We start from the raw sequence: 18783 nt of genomic DNA, 5'->3' as shown, positions 1-18783 counted from the left end.
GAGACTCAACTCATACACAAATTGTAAGAAATCATTGTGTTGTTTAGATTCATTATTAGAGTCTTTGAACCAACAGGCTTATTTTTCACTCTGAAGCTGTCATTTTGGGGCGATTGACAAATTTGAGGAACATTTGCATTCATATCATATCTATCCCTGTTTTATTGTGAAATCGATGCCGTTCCCGTGTACCTTGGTCATCGATAGAATAAGTTTTCCTTATCTCAAGCCAAAGTATAAATAAGATTAAAAAAGTATGCAAACAAGAATCTCATTATTAAACACGATGAAATTAGTTTGATAAGATATGACTGATTGCGGCGTAGGTCATTGAAGTGTTCCTTCAGCGCAATCCCGATTGCTTATCAGTTAATGAGCGCTTTGTTGGTCGCAGATATAAGTATCTTTTTAATTAAAATGACTATCCAGCAGACGCGATTCTTACATAGTGGGCCCATAGTGCGGTCAAGGGGGGGGGGGGTCCGTATACTGTCAAACATTAACAACGACAGCAACAACATGCAGCACACTCCTCTACGTAATACTCTCACTCTCTGTGGGCTAGCTGTCGATCCTTTTCCCTCTGATGCGATGCGCAACCACTTCGCTCTCATTCTAGCTGACAGCAGATGCTGCTGAGTGCAGTGCAAGATTTTTCTCTCACAAATAAACATCTCTCTCCCTCCCTCTCTCTCTCTCTCTCTCTAACTTCCTCAATCTCTCTCTTTTTCTCCTTCTCTTTCGCTCGCATTGAAACTATGGCGAGCAGAAATAGTACAGGCAACAACAACAAAGAAGCCGGAGCTGGAAGTTGTGTTGCTTCTTTGACAGATGCTACGTGACCGTAGCGACCATAGTGTTTCACGGCGAACGCAGAACTTCAAACCGATTCCCGTAATCCCACCCCCGCGCGGCAGCAGCCAGCGTGTCAGCACTTACACAAAAAGGGGTTAGGGAGTGAGGGAAGGGTTACATTCTCTGGAGGCAGTACATCATCACCAGTGCACCACCAACACACATATGCGCGCGAACGTACGCGGTTGCCGTCGCTAGCGAGCGCATTCGGTCGGAACCACGCTGGGAAGTGCTGCGCGAAAGAACGCCGCGCGCGTAGCGGACGCAAGGGAGGGACAAGAAAAAGGGCAACAACACACCCGCACACTTCTTGTGACATTTGGTGTGGTTTCGCCGTGTTCGGTTTCTTCGATTTCGAGACGGAGTAGTGTGAGCCGGTGTTTCACGGTAGCGGCCAGCAGCATAGCGTGTATATGCCTTTAGTTGTGCGGTCGATAGCGCGATTGCATTGCGCATTGTGTGGAGCAAAACGCTCCTACTACCTGTGTGTGTGTCTTGTGTTATTTGGAAGCTGTCGAACCAACACCCTGCCACAAGAGAGGGAACAGGGAAAGATAGACAGCACTGTGGCTACACAGTAAAGACGGGTAAGTAAGGCGCTGTAATAGCCATTGCTTGCATTTTGTTTTCGGTAGCCCGTACAACCATTGCGTACGCCAGATCTACATCCGAGCGATACCCTCGCTTCCTGCATCACTCCACACACGAACAATCAACTGCACCGATGATACATCGCACTCCACCCGGCCCCAGCCCGGCCAATCAACCGTCCAGCAAGCAACTTCAAAGCAAAACTAGGGTTCGCTCGGTGCATGTGTGCGGTAATGTGTTCACCATATGATACGGCCGGCCGTTCCCTCTTCCCGGCCAAAGAGCGTCCGGATGCGCTGTATGTGTGTAGGATAAACTATCAACCCACAGATCGCCCATTCCGATCGTCTTCCCCGTACAACGAAGGCGTTTGGGAACGCTTCGGTACTGCCAACGTCGACACTTCCTGTTGGCTGACGATGCCCGCTAGCCGGCAGGCAAGCGTTGGAAATGTGTTATGATCGTTATCAAGCTGAACAGCCGCGTTGGCTTCCAGACGCGCAAGAGACGCGCAAGATCGGTTGCGAGAACGACCCGAACCAGTACACGTACGCACGCCGCACCGAGAGGGCAACGATCAACGCTCGACAGCGCATTGCTGTACACCATATGTCAACGCAACTGTGGCCCGAGCAAAGCGTAGGACGTGTGTGCCCAAGACTCCGGAAGCTGTGCTGAGGTTTTGCTATTAGTTTTTCCTCAAGCGTACCTACAACATCTCTGAAGAATGTGCAGTGCAACTCTAACTCAACTTTGTTCTATGTTTTACTTCTTTGTATGTCTTCTTCAGTCCCCTGCAAAGAGTGTGAATAGAATGACTCCACTTGGCAAGATGTCATCGGTTTGGCTGACCAGTGTTTCGGTCTTCCTGCTGCTGCTGCTACAGCAACCACCGGTAGACGGTGAGCTATTTACCGCATTGGCTGACATGGAGGAACTGCTAGAAACGGAAGCCGTACTCATCACCAATCTCGACAACTATGTCCAAGCGCAGGAAGAAAAGCTGATGCAGTTACGGCAGTAAGTGGTTGAAACTGTATGAGCAGGGTATCCTCAAAAACCTCGTTTAACAACACATATGTCTATTTTTGACAGAAAAATGCACGAGTACCGGCGCGAGCATGCGGAGGCGGCAAGGGACGTCAGTGCCTACCTGTCAAACCCGGTCAATGCGTTTCTGCTGACCAAGCGGCTCACCACCGACTGGCGGTACGTGGAGAACCTGATGACGTACGAGGTGGGGAAAGAGTTTCTCGAGAACGTCACCGCCTACCGAAGCGTGCTCAAGTTTCCGTCGGACGAGGATCTGAACGGTGCGGCGGTGGCGCTGATGCGCCTGCAGGACACCTATAACCTCGACACAGCCAGCCTCGCCCGTGGCATGCTGAACGGAGTGCAGTACAGTACTGAGCTGTCGGCGGGCGACTGTTTCGAGCTGGGACGGCAGAGCTACCTGAACGGAGACTACTATCACACCGTGCTGTGGATGCGCGAGGCGATGGACCGGCTGACGGGCGAGGTGAACCGTACCGCCACCAAGGAGGATGTGCTCGAGTACCTCGCGTTCTCCACGTTCAAGCAGGGTAATGCTGCGCGTCGGAGCTGACTGACATGCTGCTTTCACGAAACTTTCCCCCCCACTTTTGTAGGCAACATACAGACTGCACTCTCGATGACAGAGGAGCTGCTGGAGCTGGTGCCAGATCATGAGCGGGCCGTCAGCAACAAGGCGTACTACGTGAAGGAGCTCCAGAAGGAGGCCCAGCAGAAGATACTGCGCGGTGACGACGGTAGCGAGGAGGTACCGGTTGACACGACCACGGTAAGAAGGCCCCGTTGGTTTAGAGAATAGGGAAATACGTAAGAATTGCAGATTTTTGTTATTTAACATACACTCAAAGAGTCGTGAAAAAATTTACTGCGATTGAGTTGCTAGGCGGCTCGGCGAGTAGATAACTCTCTCCAATATTTAGATTCACTTTGAATGAATTACTATGGAAAATCGGAGTGGATAGTGTACTCACCAGAAACCAGGGAAATCGCCAGAAAGTTATTTGACTCAAAGAAATAATTTGATTCACTGTGCTTAATCCACAAGATATCTGTTTGAAAACTTTTCACCAAGTAATCTTTTCCCCCGGATGTGGGGATTGCAAATATTTTTAACATCGGGGTCGACCCGATAGATTAGTAGGTGCGAGAAAGCATAAGCGACTCCGATCCGTTGTTGCGGCGAGTTCGGGTCGGATCAAGATAGGTTCAATATTACCCGACCCGACCCGAACTCGCTGCACCCTCGGGTCAAACTGAACCTACCGTGACCCGACCCGAACTCGCCGCACCAACGGGTCGGAGTCGCTTATGCTTTCTCGCACCTACTGATCTATCGGGTCGACCCGAACTCGCTGCACCCTCGGGTCAAACTGAACCTACCGTGACCCGACCCGACCCGAACTCGCCGCACCAACGGGTCGGAGTCGCTTATGCTTTCTCTCACCGACCGGAGTCGTTGCACCAACTGAACCTACTTGTACCTTTCGGGTCGACCCGAACGACTCCGGGTCGCTTACGGATGGCTCCGACCCGATAGGTTCGGGTCGACCCGCCCATCACTATTCCGCATGTGTCGTAGTTTTATACATATTTCATAACGTGTTTCATAAGTGGGTTCCATAACGAATACCCCTTGTTACGAGTTTTTCGCATAAAGAGCAAATGTAAATACTCACGAAATGCCTCTCTTAACGTGTCGAATTTCGCATAACGAGTAATATCTGTCGTAACGTAACGTTCGGGAGTAACATATTTTAAGAGTTGCCTAAGTGACATTTGCTCGAAATTGTTTTTCCATATCTGCTCGATTAGTACTCGATACACCTTAAATTGTGGATTTGTGTATGTTCAAGTGTTTTGAAAGCGCAAAGATTCGGTGTCTTCGTAAATTAGACTTTCTTTTATCGATGGACGATGCCGTCGAGCTCTTTTTACATTCATAGCCTTGACTAATTTTGTGTCACGTTATTTTATAAAAAATCGACATTATTTAAGTATAAAATGGCTCCATGACCAATTATAACGATAGGAAACATAATTTCCGAGCGAATCTAGAAGAAAGCAACAAAAAAGTCGCATCACAGTTGATTTCAAAGGACTTTTTCTAAATTCCCTAAAATTGGTGCAGTTTAATGGAAGTTTTAGGCTCCAGTTTAAGGGACTTCCCGGTTATTCGTGCTCGAAAATCTTAATGAGGTGATCTGACATCAAGATCACGGTCGGTAAACATTGAGCATTTTTTTAAATTTTGAATATAGTTACTTACTTATCGTAGGAAACTATCAAAGAGGATTCCGAAACGGAAAATCAACCACTGATCAGATCTTCACCATGCGGCAGATCTTGGAGAAGATGGCTGAATACAAAAACGACACATACCATCTCTTCATAGACTTCAAAGCCGCATACGATAGCATAGCCAGGGTAAAACTGTACGACGCTATGAGCTCATTTGAAATCCCGGCCAAACTGATAAGGCTAGTTAGAATGACTATGACCAACGTCACATGCCAGGTGAGGGTGGATGGAAAACTCTCAGGACCTTTTGCTACCACCAAGGGTCTGCCCCAGGGGGACGGGCTTGCCTGTCTCCTATTCAACTTGGCGCTAGAGAGGGCCATCCGCGACTCGAGGGTGGAGACTACGGGAACCATCTTCTATAAGTCAACCCAGATCCTGGCATACGCTGATGATATAGACATCATTGGTCTGCGGCTCTCCTATGTAGCAGAAGCCTACCAAGGGATTGAGCAGGCGGCAGAGAGCCTCGGATTGCAGATAAACGAGGCAAAGACCAAACTGATGGTGGCAACATCAGCGGACCTACCAATAAATAATCCGAATCTACGTAGGCGTGACGTACAGATAGGTGAACGCACTTTTGAAGTCGTCCCACAATTCACCTATCTTGGGTCAAAGGTCAGCAACGACAACAGCATGGAAGCTGAGTTGCGCGCAAGGATGCTGGCTGCCAACCGGTCATTCTACAGCCTGAAAAAGCAGTTTACCTCAAAGAACCTGTCGCGACGGAGGAAGCTGGGACTATATAGTACCTATATAGTACCAGTACTCACATACGCCTCTGAGACATGGACAGTGCCGGATAAGTAAGTAAGTACTTACTTATCCAGCGCTAACACCGCTTTGCGGTCTTGGCCTGCCTCAGGAGTGTCCGAAACCGCTCACAGTCTAGCGCCTTCGTTATCCCGGCCTTAATGGCGGACGCCTCCACGCCATCTTGTCACCTCAATTTGGACCTACCATGCCTCCTCTGTCATTGTGGACACCCTAAAAAGCCAGGCTGGGTCGTTCGTTTCCATGCGTACAACATGGCCAACCCACCGTAGCCTGGCAAGCTTGATACGCTGCACAACAGTGAGGTTTGAAGTTTTGATTATAACTCACGCAAATAAGAACCTCTACACTCAGCATCGTTTGATATAAAATTATTAGCAGGAGGAAAAGTGTCGTATAACTGTGTGAGGCACACGTGTCTGGTATATGTTGACGAGTGTTTCTGGCGTGTTTTTCTCAATCTAAATGCGCATGACGGCGAAAGTGTCCCCTGCCCATTGCTACCACTTGTAGGAATTTCATATGACTACCTATGTGGTGTGCATATGTGTTGTAGATTTGATGCCAACTATCGAAATCTTTATAAATTATCAAAATGACCTTACTTGTACTTTTTTTTACAAATTTTCATTGATAATGGTCTTTTATCAGCACATTTCCGGACCTGGAACCAATTCTTTCACTTTTTGTACATATCATATGGAAAAGATCCTCCCGAGTTTCTCATATAATGAGTGAGTCACTGGAACGGATTAAACTCGTCACTGCATAGCCAATTTTCGTGTAAATTTTTTCTGAAGTGGTAGGTTTTAGCCACTAAATAGGTTTTTGGCCAGGATTTTAATTTTTTTAATGATTCTGGCTGAAAATGACTATTTTGTACCTTTTTGGAGGATATTTACAAATTCGTCCAAAGGGGAATTTATTTTGCATTTGTAAATTGATATGTCAAACTAGTACAATTTTCTCAAAGAACTATAACATTTGGAATCCCGCGTATCTCCGAAACCACGTAAAAGATGGACCACGTTTCTCGGGGTCTACATGTATTGTGATATTGTTATTTTTTATATTTCTTCCACCAGGAGAGCATAGTGTTTGCTTTATTTCATGGTTTTAAGCGATTAGAAGTTCAGTTCTTAAACAATAGTTGGGTACAACTGCTGTGTTTTGTTTCGAATATGGTTTGTCTCGTGTAGACGCAAAAAGGTTTACAATTATTATTTTCGGCAGCGCTATGGGAAATATTCTCCATAAAAAAATCGTATCTTCTTCAGAGCACTTAAGCATTTATTAAGACTTCCTTAGGGTTTTAAAGCTCATGAATGTATTGCTCTGGTTGTGAATTGCTAGATGCTGCAGAGAGTCAAATCATCCATCAGGATGTTATTCTCGAATGAGTTGCTTTACTCACAAACGAGTTAGCTTACTGTGATTGAGGTACTAATCGTCACAAATGGTGGAAAAAAAAACTTTTCGTGGCGATCTAATTCCGCGCATCACTGCCCATTGACGCTACTTTTCCTTCCAGAAGATCCAGAAGGAGGCGACACCACATGTGTACGACACCAACGAGCGCAAGCTGTACGAGCAGCTGTGCCGGGGCGAGCAGCAGCCACCGATCGAGCTACGCTCGCAGCTGGTCTGCCGGTACACCACCAACAGCTCGCCGTTCCTACGCATCGGGCCGCTCAAGCTCGAGGAAGCGTACCTGCGCCCGTACATCGTCATCTACCACGACGTAATGTCGGACCGGGAGATCGAGCGTATCAAGCATTACGCCCGGCCCCGGTTCCGCCGGGCGACGGTGCAGAACTATAAGACGGGCGAGCTCGAGTTCGCCAACTATCGCATCAGCAAATCGGCCTGGCTGAAAGACGCGGAGGACGAGATGATACGCACGATCAGCCAGCGGGTTGAGGACATGACCGGGCTGACGATGGAAACGGCCGAGGAGCTGCAAGTGGTAAACTACGGCATCGGGGGCCATTACGAGCCGCATTTTGACTTTGCCCGCCGCGAAGAGCGAAACGCGTTCAAGAGCCTCGGCACGGGCAACCGCATCGCAACCGTGCTGTTCTATGTGAGTGAGACATAGCGAGGCGTGTCATTGTCTTTCATCTTCCAACAGAATGCATGTTAAATGATTTTATTTCCTCCCGCGCGGTTTAGATGAGCGACGTAACGCAGGGTGGCGCCACCGTGTTTCCCTCGCTGAATCTTGCCCTGTGGCCCCGCAAAGGGACGGCCGCCTTCTGGTTCAACCTGCACGCTTCGGGCCGGGGTGACTACGCGACGCGGCATGCCGCCTGCCCGGTGCTGACCGGTACCAAGTGGGGTAAGGATGGAGCCGTCTGGATGCTACGTCAGCACCAAGGGGGCCTCTATTAACCAAACCTGCTCCGTTTGTCTTTGCAGTGTCGAACAAGTGGATCCACGAGCGTGGGCAGGAATTCCGGCGACCGTGCGGGCTGCAGCTGGACCACTCGGCGGAAGAGTTCTGATAGCGGCCGGAGAGAGCAAGTGTCGCACGCGAGCCGCCCGATAAGTGAAAGCGATACGATGCACCATGACCCGAAACCAAATTGAATCTGCCATAGCGTTTAGTTTCTCCATGTAACCAGTTTTTTAGGAAATTTAGTTTTTAAACTTTAGGATAGTAGAACTCGAGCCTAGAATCGGCTTATTACCGTTGTATTACAGGTTAAGACGGTGAAATTGCGACCGACGCCATTAGCAGCCGGCCAGAGCAATAGGCTGACGCCATACATAGTCTAGATTTTTGTTTTTGGTTCAATTAACAGCAGACAGAAAATTAGATGCATTTCAGCAAGAAGGTTTCCGACATGGAAACGCTATGAAACTTCTCACAACTTCTTGCCAACTCCTTCCAACTTGTTCCTGTAGAAAGGGACATACCGCATTACTAACCCCTTTTTTAAATAGCAGTTAATAATTTTACTCGCGAACCTACGATTAAGCTCGTTTTATCTAGTGCAACGTTTTGTTCCTCTTACTTACCTTCGCACACCATCCATCATTAGGAATCAATTGAAGAAGAGAGCGGAAAAAATCATTCATCATCATCTTAAGACGACAACACCAAAATGGAAAAGAAAAAGTTGAAAATACTTAAGTCCATCAGAGCCCGTCAGCGGCGCCTTCTGCCACCGAGGACGATGGACGATTTTGCAAACCATGAGCTAAAGTTTAGCAAGCGGCTTGCATAGCTGGTCAATGGCGGAAGGAAAATGCTGGCCGCACGCTCTGCTAAGCGTCTCAATGGTTGCTGATGTGAAACGGAAGTGACATGAAGAAAGGAACGTACAGCCAACAACAACTAAATTGCCATACTAAAATTGTGAAATAAAAATAATTTTTACGTAAAACTAGCATACAGCAAGACTTACAGATTTACACATAAAAATTCAGCCCTTTTTCTCAATACAGGTGTTTGAACGATCAATCACAGCCAGGCAATAAAAACGAGTTAATGTTTTTTTTCCACGGGAATGATTATTACGCTCATAACGGGGTAGAGAGATAGAGAGCGGGAGCCTTGGTGGGGTGCTCAGATTGCTAGGGATCACATTTTGACACACCAACATTATACATCCATTTTGTTGCCTTTTTTCATATAATTGTGGCTGTTTGTTAATGTTTATTTGTTTTGGTTTGTAGTTTTTCTATATTTAAGGTTTTCTCTCGTGTGTGTGCCACTAAAGAAATTTGACTATTATTAACCCATGCTTTGAGGAAGATTCCGGGAATTGTAAAGGCTTGCTAGCGCATCTGTGATCGGTTGCATTCTGTCTATTTTCATCAAAAATCATTTCATTCTCACACAAATCAATCCAACTGCTTGAACATAATTTATGTCTGTGTTTTTTCCTGTGTTTCTTCTTCTTTCTATATCTCTTCTAATTCTTCTTTTTATTCCTATTCTTTATTTTTTCGTATTTCTTCCTTGTTGGTACAGTGCTTCTCGGTTGAAGGGCTATTTTTCATTGCGCTGTAGTAAGTTTTGGTTTTCCACTGTAGGTGTCTTGTAAATAAATATGCTTTGCCTTTTCCGTTAAATGTCTCTATCTCTCTTATCTCTCTTCATCTCTTTCTTATCCTTTTCTCTTTAAGCAGAATAATGTGCCCCATGAAAAATGGCGATGTTTAGAATACAGCATGGGGTGGTAAGGGGATAAAAAGGGCAACATAAAATCACAATACGGATTTGGCAATATGGTCCTGTAAGTTGGGGTGGGGTTTTACACGTTTGCATCTCCTAGCTGAAGTGTTTGTAGGATTTATTTGTTTTGCATTCTGCCATAAATTGTCCAAAAAATAGAGCATTCAAAAGTTTGTCGACGGTTTTTTTTTATTGTGTTTATTAGTGATGCGAGAATGAGCCAGTATAGTGAATCATGTGTTTGCAATAAGTGTGCAAGTTTGTAAGAATTTCCTGACAGTTTGACCGTCCCCTGGGAGCTGCGCACTTTCTTGTTCTTGTAGCTTTTCGTGGGTTATCTCCTGTTGGATTCAACAATTTTTGATTTGTCTTTTATCTGCTATTACTTGTCCATCTGTTCATTTTTTTTATTTAGCGTGCAATTTTAACGCCATACCTCTCAGTACAGAAAATAGTGTAGAAACTAACATTAAATGTTTTTTTTTTCTTTTTTTTTCTTATTTTTGTATGGTTGCCAACGGGTATAAAAGGGATCTCCAAATTGTCTATAAAGGTCGATTCCGAATGCAGTCAAGTCAAATGTTTTTTGTTCATTCCAGTGCTAAAAAGGACAGGGTCCTTACTTGGCATTCATCACATTCATTTTGGGTATTAAACTTTAAGTTCATCAAATTTTACTTGTTTGTGTATGCTTTATATTCTCTCTTCTGCTGTTTGCATTAAACATTTTAATTTTTTGTAATAAATACTTTGTTTCTTTTTTATTTTGTTTTTTTTTTTCGCTTATCTCTCTTCTCTTCCTTCAATAGTCATGAACAGCAGCTATGCGCTGGATAGAACGTACACTCAAGGTGAAAAGGTACTTTCTTACGGACTAAAACAGTTGTGACTGTGTCTCGGATTAAACATCTCTACTGACAGGTCAGAAACGCTTGTGATTGTGGGAAAAAGGGAGGGCAGCGAAGACAGTGCCAGAGAGACTTCCTTTCACCCATGATTTACATCGTTTAACATCAAATATAATACGTGTATATAGATAGGTATGTATATTATCATCTACACAGCTTGATTGTTTAAATAGTTTTAAATACATTGCGTCACACAGTTACGTGCCTTACACAGATTGTGCCTTACGTGGTAAAGTGTGCCATATCAAGTAGTTATATATAGTATAGTATAGTAGGTAACAAAAATATGTTTTCTGCTTTCATTGGGTTTCTGTTGTTGCAATCTATTATTGCGTATCGGTAGCTTGTGTTTCTCTTGCGTATGTGCGTATGTGTACGTTTTAGAAGATTAAGTTCCATTTTGCAAGATTGCATTCAATATCGCATCGCTATAAAATATATTGATATATTTTATATATGTATATACGTGTACGTTAATTTATTTTGTAGAGAGCAGCAAAGAGTTAGCGCATCTGATTTGATCTGATTACTTGTGGCACCGTGTTTTAACTACTAGTACTAACTCCTCCTCAATGTTGTTTCCCTGTTTTCCCTCCTCTCTCAAGTCACACATCTCTCTGTTGTGTTCGGTTCTTGTTTGCTTTCTTTTATTATTTTTTTTTGTCCACGTTATTTTGGGATCGAACACGTCGCACGTCGTCATATGGAAATCATTACTCTTGTGTCGTTTCGTTTTGTCGTCTTACATCATTATCATAACCGAGTTGCACAGTTGGGCATTCGTTCTTATCTGCCTCGCGTTGGGTTTTCCGTTTCACTTTCTACATGTGCTTTCTCGAATGAGTCTATCACTGTTTGTTTTCTTTTGCTGTTCTTTTTTTAAATAGTTCTCTAAGTCGCCCTGTTTGCCTCTTCCTAGCGCGGTTGCATATCATTGTGTCGCTAGAACGTTCACCTTTTGCGATTCCTCGTTTTTCTTAACTTCTTGTTATTTTTTTTCTTTTTTGCTGTTGCTTCATATATGTGTGCATCAACATCAACAATTAACGACTATAACACATCAATTAGAAACACAGGACCACATCAGCAGGATGGTGGTGAGCGCACACGTAACGGTGGGAAGAGTTTTGGGGCCAGGTAAAAGGTTTTTTTTTATTATTTATTTTCTTTTTTTTCTTCTTTTTACTAAGAGAAACGGCTGCATGGAAGAAAGCAAAGGACCAAAACACACTAATGGTTTTTTAGCCAGCATGCTCTTACACATGTACACTGTTATGCAATACTTTTTTTTGTAATTTTCTTGTGTTGATTTTGCCTCTTCTCTATTTTAATTGTAATGTCATCGTTGCCCGCTCCTGCCCGGGCACTCATCATTTGCAAATCATTTAATTATTCAATTCATTCAACACACTGCGAGCGTATGTGTGTGTGTGTGTGTGTGTGTGTGTGTGTGTGTGTGTGTGTGTGTGTGTGTGTGTGTATGTGTGTATTCCACAGTGTCGGCTCGTTTGTTCCTGTTCGGTTGCTTCCTTTCAGGCGCAGAAAAATCGATCAATTTTAATTTATCGTTAGCCGGTTAAATACGGCTTTAATCAATCCTAGCATAAGTGTGTTTGTGTGTGTGTGTGTTTTTGTGTGTGAGTGAGAAAGAGAGAGAGAATAGAATAGAGAGAGATCCTCCACTGACCCACCTACCGCTTTTGTCCATTCTCATCATCCCCATTACAATAGCATGAATCCACCACACCATTTACAGGGCGCAATTGGAGCATGTGGAAAAGCGTGGCTGAGGTTGAAAAGGGCGAAGGTGAGAGTCGGGACGAAATGGAAGATGAAAGTATAAACTCACGCCAGCACAAAAGGTTACCCCCTCTCTAGCAGCACAAAATAAGCACACACACCCACCCCACACGTAAACATATCCTCTGGCGGTCGGACAACGGCTGTGCTGCCTGGGTAACGTATCTGCTCCAATTATCAATTCAACCGTGAGTTCATTAAATTCGCATCCCATGCTGCTGGGCAGGGTTGTGCTGTTTGAGGTAAGAGCAGAAGAGGATATGATACTTTATGTGTTTATGTGTGCGTGTGTGTACCGTTCTAGGCTTTACGGTTTCTTAATACAGGAAGATTCATGTCCGTCCGTCCTGTGGTATCTCCGTAAGCTGTCAAGGATGTCAAGGACTCTTAAAAGACAATAGCCCACCTACCTCCCCCAACGCACACACACATACACACACATACACCTTTCCAGAATCAATGGGCACACATATACACACTTACCCACACACCCACAAAAACGTCCTGCTCTTCCTCCCCCCCCCCCCCACTGTTAGCTTAGATCTCATAGTTGCGGAACTTGCTCACCACTTCGCTCGAGTTCTCCGAGCCCCACTCACCCTTGCGCCCGCCATAGTACAGGGCGGCGCCGCCCTCGGAGGCGCGCCGATGGGCTGGGTTGGGCTGGGCCGCGCTCAGCCCGGATCCGACTGCGCCAGAGCCGGTCGCGGCGCCAGCCCCGGTGCTGCCGGCCGCCGTGCCGCCCTCCGGCAGCATCCGGTCCTTCGTTTTCGGGATCGCCCAGTGCATGCTCTGCTGGACGTGCTCCTTCATGCCGAGCCAGTTCTTGTAGCTGATCTGGATGCCGCTGTTGCGCCACTTGTCGTAGCTCGCCCGCTTCTCCGGATCGCACAGGATCTCCTTCGCCTCCTGTTGCAGGGAGAAAAACAAAAGCATTAAATTTCATTTCCGTTTATGGTGATGCGAGCAGGAGCGGAAATAGAAACTGAAGCGACTGTGGATGAAGACGGTGTAGAGCAGAGTTGTCAAACTGTTGGCGGAAGTCTTTCGGTGTGGCCCGCGACCGCTTGAGTCAAAATTTATTTTGAATTTCTGCTTTTATCGTGCATGTCCAGCAATTCCTTACACCTGAAATATAAAGTGATTTTCAACTTCGTAGGTTTCTCTACTAGTTGGCAGGCTAGTATGCATCGCCATAAAACTTGAGTTATAGAACAAAAACCCAAAAATGTTTATTTCGATGAAAAATGGCGAAAAAGCACTGAAAATTATGTTACACCCTTTCCGATGAATAAATTTGTTAGTAACTAATATTTTTTGAACAATTCTTTAAGGAAACAATTCGCGTTTAGGCTTCAAACTCATACAAAATCGTGAATGTCCGGAAGTATCTTACCCATTTGTGTGTGTTGGTTTTGGAACATTATAATTATTTTTTGTGCAATTTGGATAAGACAATGACTTATAAAAATTAACAACATCGCTCAACCAACAGGAATCACCAACGCAAGTTCTTACTCTTTTTTGTCATAGTGTGTTGGAAAAGGTCAAACCTCTCTTAAGCAATGGTGCAACGTTTAGAAAATAGATGAAATCAGATGCCAGCACACGTGTTACTTATGATAGGATATTACAAATGTTGCCTCATGGCCTACCAAGTTGCCTCATGGCCTACCAAGCCCAATGCGATAAGATAAACCACAGGGGGGCTTATGACTCTGATTTTGGTCGCCATAATGAATAATGATTTCAATGGAAATGAGCCGGAAAGGAATAACGGTTACTATGAACTTGTATGATACTTAGCTCTCCTCGACGATTGTCAAATGAAGATTTGTCTAAGGCTATACTGGACTGCAGTAATTTATGGACCTTCCACAGCATCAAAAGAAAGAGTTCACTGTTTCTAACATACATAAATGCTTTTCACTACCAATACCTGCTAAAAAAAATTGAAATTCTAAATGACACCAATATTAACATAAAATTTACTATTCTGTATTCAATAAACCAGTTTTTGCCATTATTTTTGCGTACTAAACCTTGTTAGTTGACACAAAATTATTCAAATGATGGAAATATCAGAGACCTGAAGTGAAAGGAACTGCTAACGTTCTGATTTTTGTATCATATAATATCATACAAAAACTAGGTTGCGGCCCGTGTTGCTATTTTGAGTAGCATTATGGCCCGCGGGATCAAATGAGTTTGACATCGCTGGTGCAGAGCGTTAAAAAGCGGAAGGAAATGGAAAAAAATGCTTCACAAATGCTTATCATTTCCGTCATTCTGCTTATCATCATCATTATCCCTTACCTTTAGCTGCTGAAACTTAGCCTCGGACTCCTTGTCACCATCGTTCTTGTCCGGGTGATACTGTAAAGCGAGTATTTTAAACTCGGCCTGGATTTGGTCCACCTGTCGAGAAAGAGAGAGAGAGCAAGGGAAAGAGACATGAAGCAGAAATAAGAAGTAACATATCGGATACGTTAATGACATCGTTTCTGCTCGGGGCTTGAGAAAGCGAAAGAGCGAGAAAGAAATGAGAGCAGATGAAGGGAGACAAACAACACAAAACCAAAAAAAAAGAACGTTGCAATATCTCTAGAAACCTTGGGACCGACACGGTGTCTCAGGTGGCGAGGATAAAAAACCGTTGCCAGCTCTTCATTACCTCATCATCGTCATCATCGGTGTGCATCATGTGCATCGGTGGCATTTAACTATGCTCAGTTTTTCGCTCCTCACCTCATCCTTCCTCCACCGCTTGCAGAACCCGCACATTCATTCATTCACGCCCAACCCTCGCCTGCTTTCGGGATGGAAATATCCCAAGGACCTGCAGTCGTGTGCTGCCACGGCTCATAAATAATGTACCAGTTGTACATACATACATGCACACAAACACACACATACACTTTAACCCTACGTTTCTCTTCTGCTGAGTTTTCTTACCCTCGCCCTTCGTCACACTCGCCCTCGCATTGCCTGCCCGCGCTGTAACCTAGTTCCGGCCGCGGCGCTGAAGCTTATTTATCCCTGCGCGACCCGTGAGTGAAAACGGCGGGCAGGTTCATTGCGCCCAGGTCCCCCGGTTTTTGGAGACGTGGTGCGCCCCGATGGGACGCGGGATTATTTAAAGTAACATCAACAACAACAACAACTACAGCAGCAACAATAAACTTATGAGAAAAACAGCACACGGTAAGATGGTGGCGCGCATTGGGAAAGCGACCCACAGCAAAAGGCAGCAAACATGGCCAACCTTAACAATCTCGGCTGCAACAAAGGAACGACGCGGTAGCTTCTCTGTCCCTGCTGCTTGCTGCCATTGCTCCTGCTCCGGGAATGCAACAAATAATTATATACAATGCGCAGAAACAGATGTGTCGGTGGGTAGGATGGTGCAGGGGTGCCCGCAGACGTGTAGGGGAAGGGGGTAGGAGGGGGGAGATGCAGCACACTCTCTCCAAACGACAGCGAAACACAGCGCGATGTGCATACCCGGAGATGCAGTCGTTTCGGGGCAAATGGACAGTTCTGTGTGTGCGTGGTGCAAAATTTTCCCAGGGTCCCACTGTTGAGAATTTCGATGCATGTTCCGTGCAGTATGTTTTTTATTCTAGAGTAGTGTCCGAAGGGGACTAAAGAAAGGGGAGGAAAGGAGTGACAAAAATGTCCACTTGTCAAGTGTGCATTTTTTGCTTTCGCTTGCTCGGTTGGCGGGAGAGTGGCACGGGAGATTGGAAAGCAAATATTATTAAGGAAATGCTTTCGTCGGTACGGCACTCTAGGTAATTATTTTCTCCTGCACTTCTGTATGTTACGTTTACTTCGCCTCCTTCTGCAGCTCACAGTTGACTGATCTCACGCCACCAATTGAAGCCCCGAGAATTAATGAACCCCGCATGCCGATACGTACCGTGGACGTTTCGCTGCAGTTTAGCAGCGCGTACAGATCCTCCTTGGAGTCTCGCTTGTACGTCAGAATGTCGTCGACACCGCTCATCGTGATCGGACTGCTGTAAGTCTCTACTGTAAGCACAGTTACTAGCTCCACTGGTGTGGTGTGCACGCGGAGTGGCGGTTTTGATTGTTGTCTGGCCTCTCCGAGGGGGGGGGGGGGGGGGTTTCTCGCGCGATTCCAATCACCTTCAACCGCTCGCTGGCCAGAAACACCTTGGGCCTGGTTTTACCCGCGCGCGTTTTTGTCTGCTACTGGGCCACCGGTCTCAGCTGTGCCGTCGGCGACCTTGCCCTACACATGCACACACGCACGGACACAGGTACACTCCGAAAAACAATTACGGGCGACTTTCCCTTTTTCGCGCGCTGTGTGCTTGTGAATGCCCGATCGTGCACTGGAACGGGTTTTTGTGGCGCTGTTGTTTCTGTTGTTGTTGTTGTTGTTCGGTGTGATTTTGATTGACGTCCGCTGGCCGAAATTCCAATACGACACCGCACACTGAAACGGGACAATCACAAACACACACACACACACACAAAACACACACGTTTAATAAGGTCTGGACGAGTTTATGATGTGTACTGCTGCTGTTGTTTACCTCGTCGAACCTGAACAGAATATTTGCACGATGTGACGTACCTCAGTTGCAAGGGGAATCACACAATTATTCACCTGACGCTGGGAAGCTGGAATGAACCCTCTCACACACCGAGCCGCACAGCTTCAACGACGCGAGATCAACACTTGCCCTCGGCAGGCTTATCTTCAGCCTTGACACTTTGACCTGGCTGTCTGTTTTTGCCGTGTGTGTGATTTCGTCTGTTTTACCGTGCCGTCCAATGCGAACTGGCAGCGTCGATGCGGGCAATTTGTGTTAGACGTGTGACCGTACGCAACCGTAGCGAGTAGTCTCGTGTGGGGCGGGGGGCGGAGGCGTGTGATTGGTTTTGCTGCTGCGTCGTAACACGCTCGTGCTCGGAACCTCTTGAAGCGACCTTTCGCAAGCGTGCCTGATCAACCACTGAAAGCCCGACACGGCAGAGCATCCACGCATCAATGTACCGGGGCTCGCACTGGCCGGAGCCCGTTTTGGGTGCTGCTGCCCAAGATCTCTGCGAGATGCGAGAGCGCCCGTATTAGTTTGCCGCGTGATAGCGAGCCACAGCGGGAGAGCGCACTGCCCGTGCTTGAGTGAGTCGAACTTTTGGGAGAGCGCGAGAGCGAACCACAACAGTCCTCGGACAAGGCTGGTGCGGATACCGATTCGCGTGGACCTAGCTTCGGGATCGTTTGCATTTCCAGTCATCCCTCCCCTCGCCCTCCTAACCCTTCACCCTTTCCGAGTACGGGACTTAGCATAGTGTGGGTGACGGGAAGGAGGGATGCTGAAGAAATGTTAGATGGCTGGAGCAGGTATGCAAAAAGTTTGAGCAGGTAACAGTAACAGCCATGTAACGACTACGAACTGCTTTGTTGGGTTTGAGTTGTTGTTTGAGTTGACGATTATCAGATACGCAGAGATGCAAATAACTGGTAAACACGTATAGCTGGAGCAGCGTATCGGCACGTCCGAGGCAAATTTTATGTTTCTTGATGATCAATTTTCAGAATTACTTGTACATTCCAGAGGATGGATAACTGTTTTAGGGTGCAATAAGTCATAGAACTCTACCCTACAGGATGCTCGTTTACTAAATACTAAATATTCCGAAGATCCCTAAGAGATGGCCCCTTGTTTACGTCTCAATAGTTCTAGAACAGCGATTTTCAAAATAGATCCATTTGATCAATAGATTTATAGATTTATAAGAACTGATACAACTATTTTTCTTTGTTGAGTACTATTTAACACTAGATTAACGGGTGGCTCTCATAAACTTATATCTACGAGCTCCCGTCAAATTTACTAAGATTTGGATTTACTAGGACGTCTTTTGATTAGTTAAAATAATAACAAAAATCAATTTTATTAAAATTATGTCGTTTAACAACTTTTGATATTCATATAAAGTTGTCTGCATACAGCCAATTTATTGTGGTAGTCGTTATTCTTTCACCTACACATAAACCGATATATTTTCGATGTCTTATTTTGCTTGTTTTCTTTTTGTGTTTCGAAAGCACGAGAAACAAGTTGGTTGCCATTTTCGCTTGTGGTCAATTAAGTTACATCACTTAACAAGCTTATTTTACGATAATGGATGGTTTAGAGTTATCTTTCACTCCTATTTTAACTTTTTTTTGCGAAAATGTTAAAACTAAACTAAATATACAAACGCAACCTAGCAACCCATGTGGTGGTATTTGAAATAATTATATAATGAAATACAAGAAGTAAACATCGACAGTAA

General features: G+C 45.4%; 2 protein-coding genes across 5 annotated transcripts; one reads left to right on the top strand and one right to left on the bottom strand.

Moving 5' to 3' along the window:
• Positions 1-790: 790 nt before the first annotated feature.
• On the top strand, positions 791-8971 carry LOC120948501 (prolyl 4-hydroxylase subunit alpha-1-like). Of its 3 annotated transcripts, none has more exons than XM_049605320.1 (7): positions 791-1442; positions 2237-2466; positions 2542-3029; positions 3096-3268; positions 7109-7657; positions 7747-7912; positions 7993-8971. In XM_049605320.1, the coding sequence occupies exons 2-7, from the start codon at positions 2261-2263 to the stop codon at positions 8076-8078; spliced, it is 1668 nt and encodes a 555-aa protein (XP_049461277.1). In that variant the 5' UTR covers positions 791-1442; positions 2237-2260; the 3' UTR covers positions 8079-8971. The 3 variants fall into 3 exon arrangements, with proteins under 3 accessions (XP_049461277.1, XP_040220858.1, XP_040220842.2); XM_040364924.2 differs by having other exon boundaries at positions 793-1442; positions 7106-7657; XM_040364908.2 differs by lacking the exon at positions 791-1442 and adding an exon at positions 1455-2125 and having other exon boundaries at positions 7106-7657.
• Positions 8972-9064: 93 nt separating this feature from the next.
• LOC120948523 (J domain-containing protein) lies at positions 9065-17528 on the bottom strand. 2 transcript variants are annotated; one of them, XM_040364956.2, is made up of 4 exons: positions 17072-17528; positions 16388-16930; positions 14782-14883; positions 9065-13374 (listed from the first exon to the last, which is right to left on the bottom strand). In XM_040364956.2, the coding sequence occupies exons 2-4, from the start codon at positions 16472-16474 to the stop codon at positions 13003-13005; spliced, it is 561 nt and encodes a 186-aa protein (XP_040220890.1). In that variant the 5' UTR covers positions 16475-16930; positions 17072-17528; the 3' UTR covers positions 9065-13002. The 2 variants fall into 2 exon arrangements, with proteins under 2 accessions (XP_040220890.1, XP_040220880.1); XM_040364946.2 differs by having other exon boundaries at positions 17031-17526.
• Positions 17529-18783: the final 1255 nt, after the last annotated feature.

The sequence above is a fragment of the Anopheles coluzzii genome, chromosome X (assembly GCF_943734685.1).
Source record: "Anopheles coluzzii chromosome X, AcolN3, whole genome shotgun sequence".
NCBI lineage: Eukaryota > Metazoa > Arthropoda > Insecta > Diptera > Culicidae > Anopheles > Anopheles coluzzii.
The sequence above is the reverse complement of the archived record's forward strand: the minus strand, read 5'-3'. Positions and strand labels throughout refer to the sequence as shown.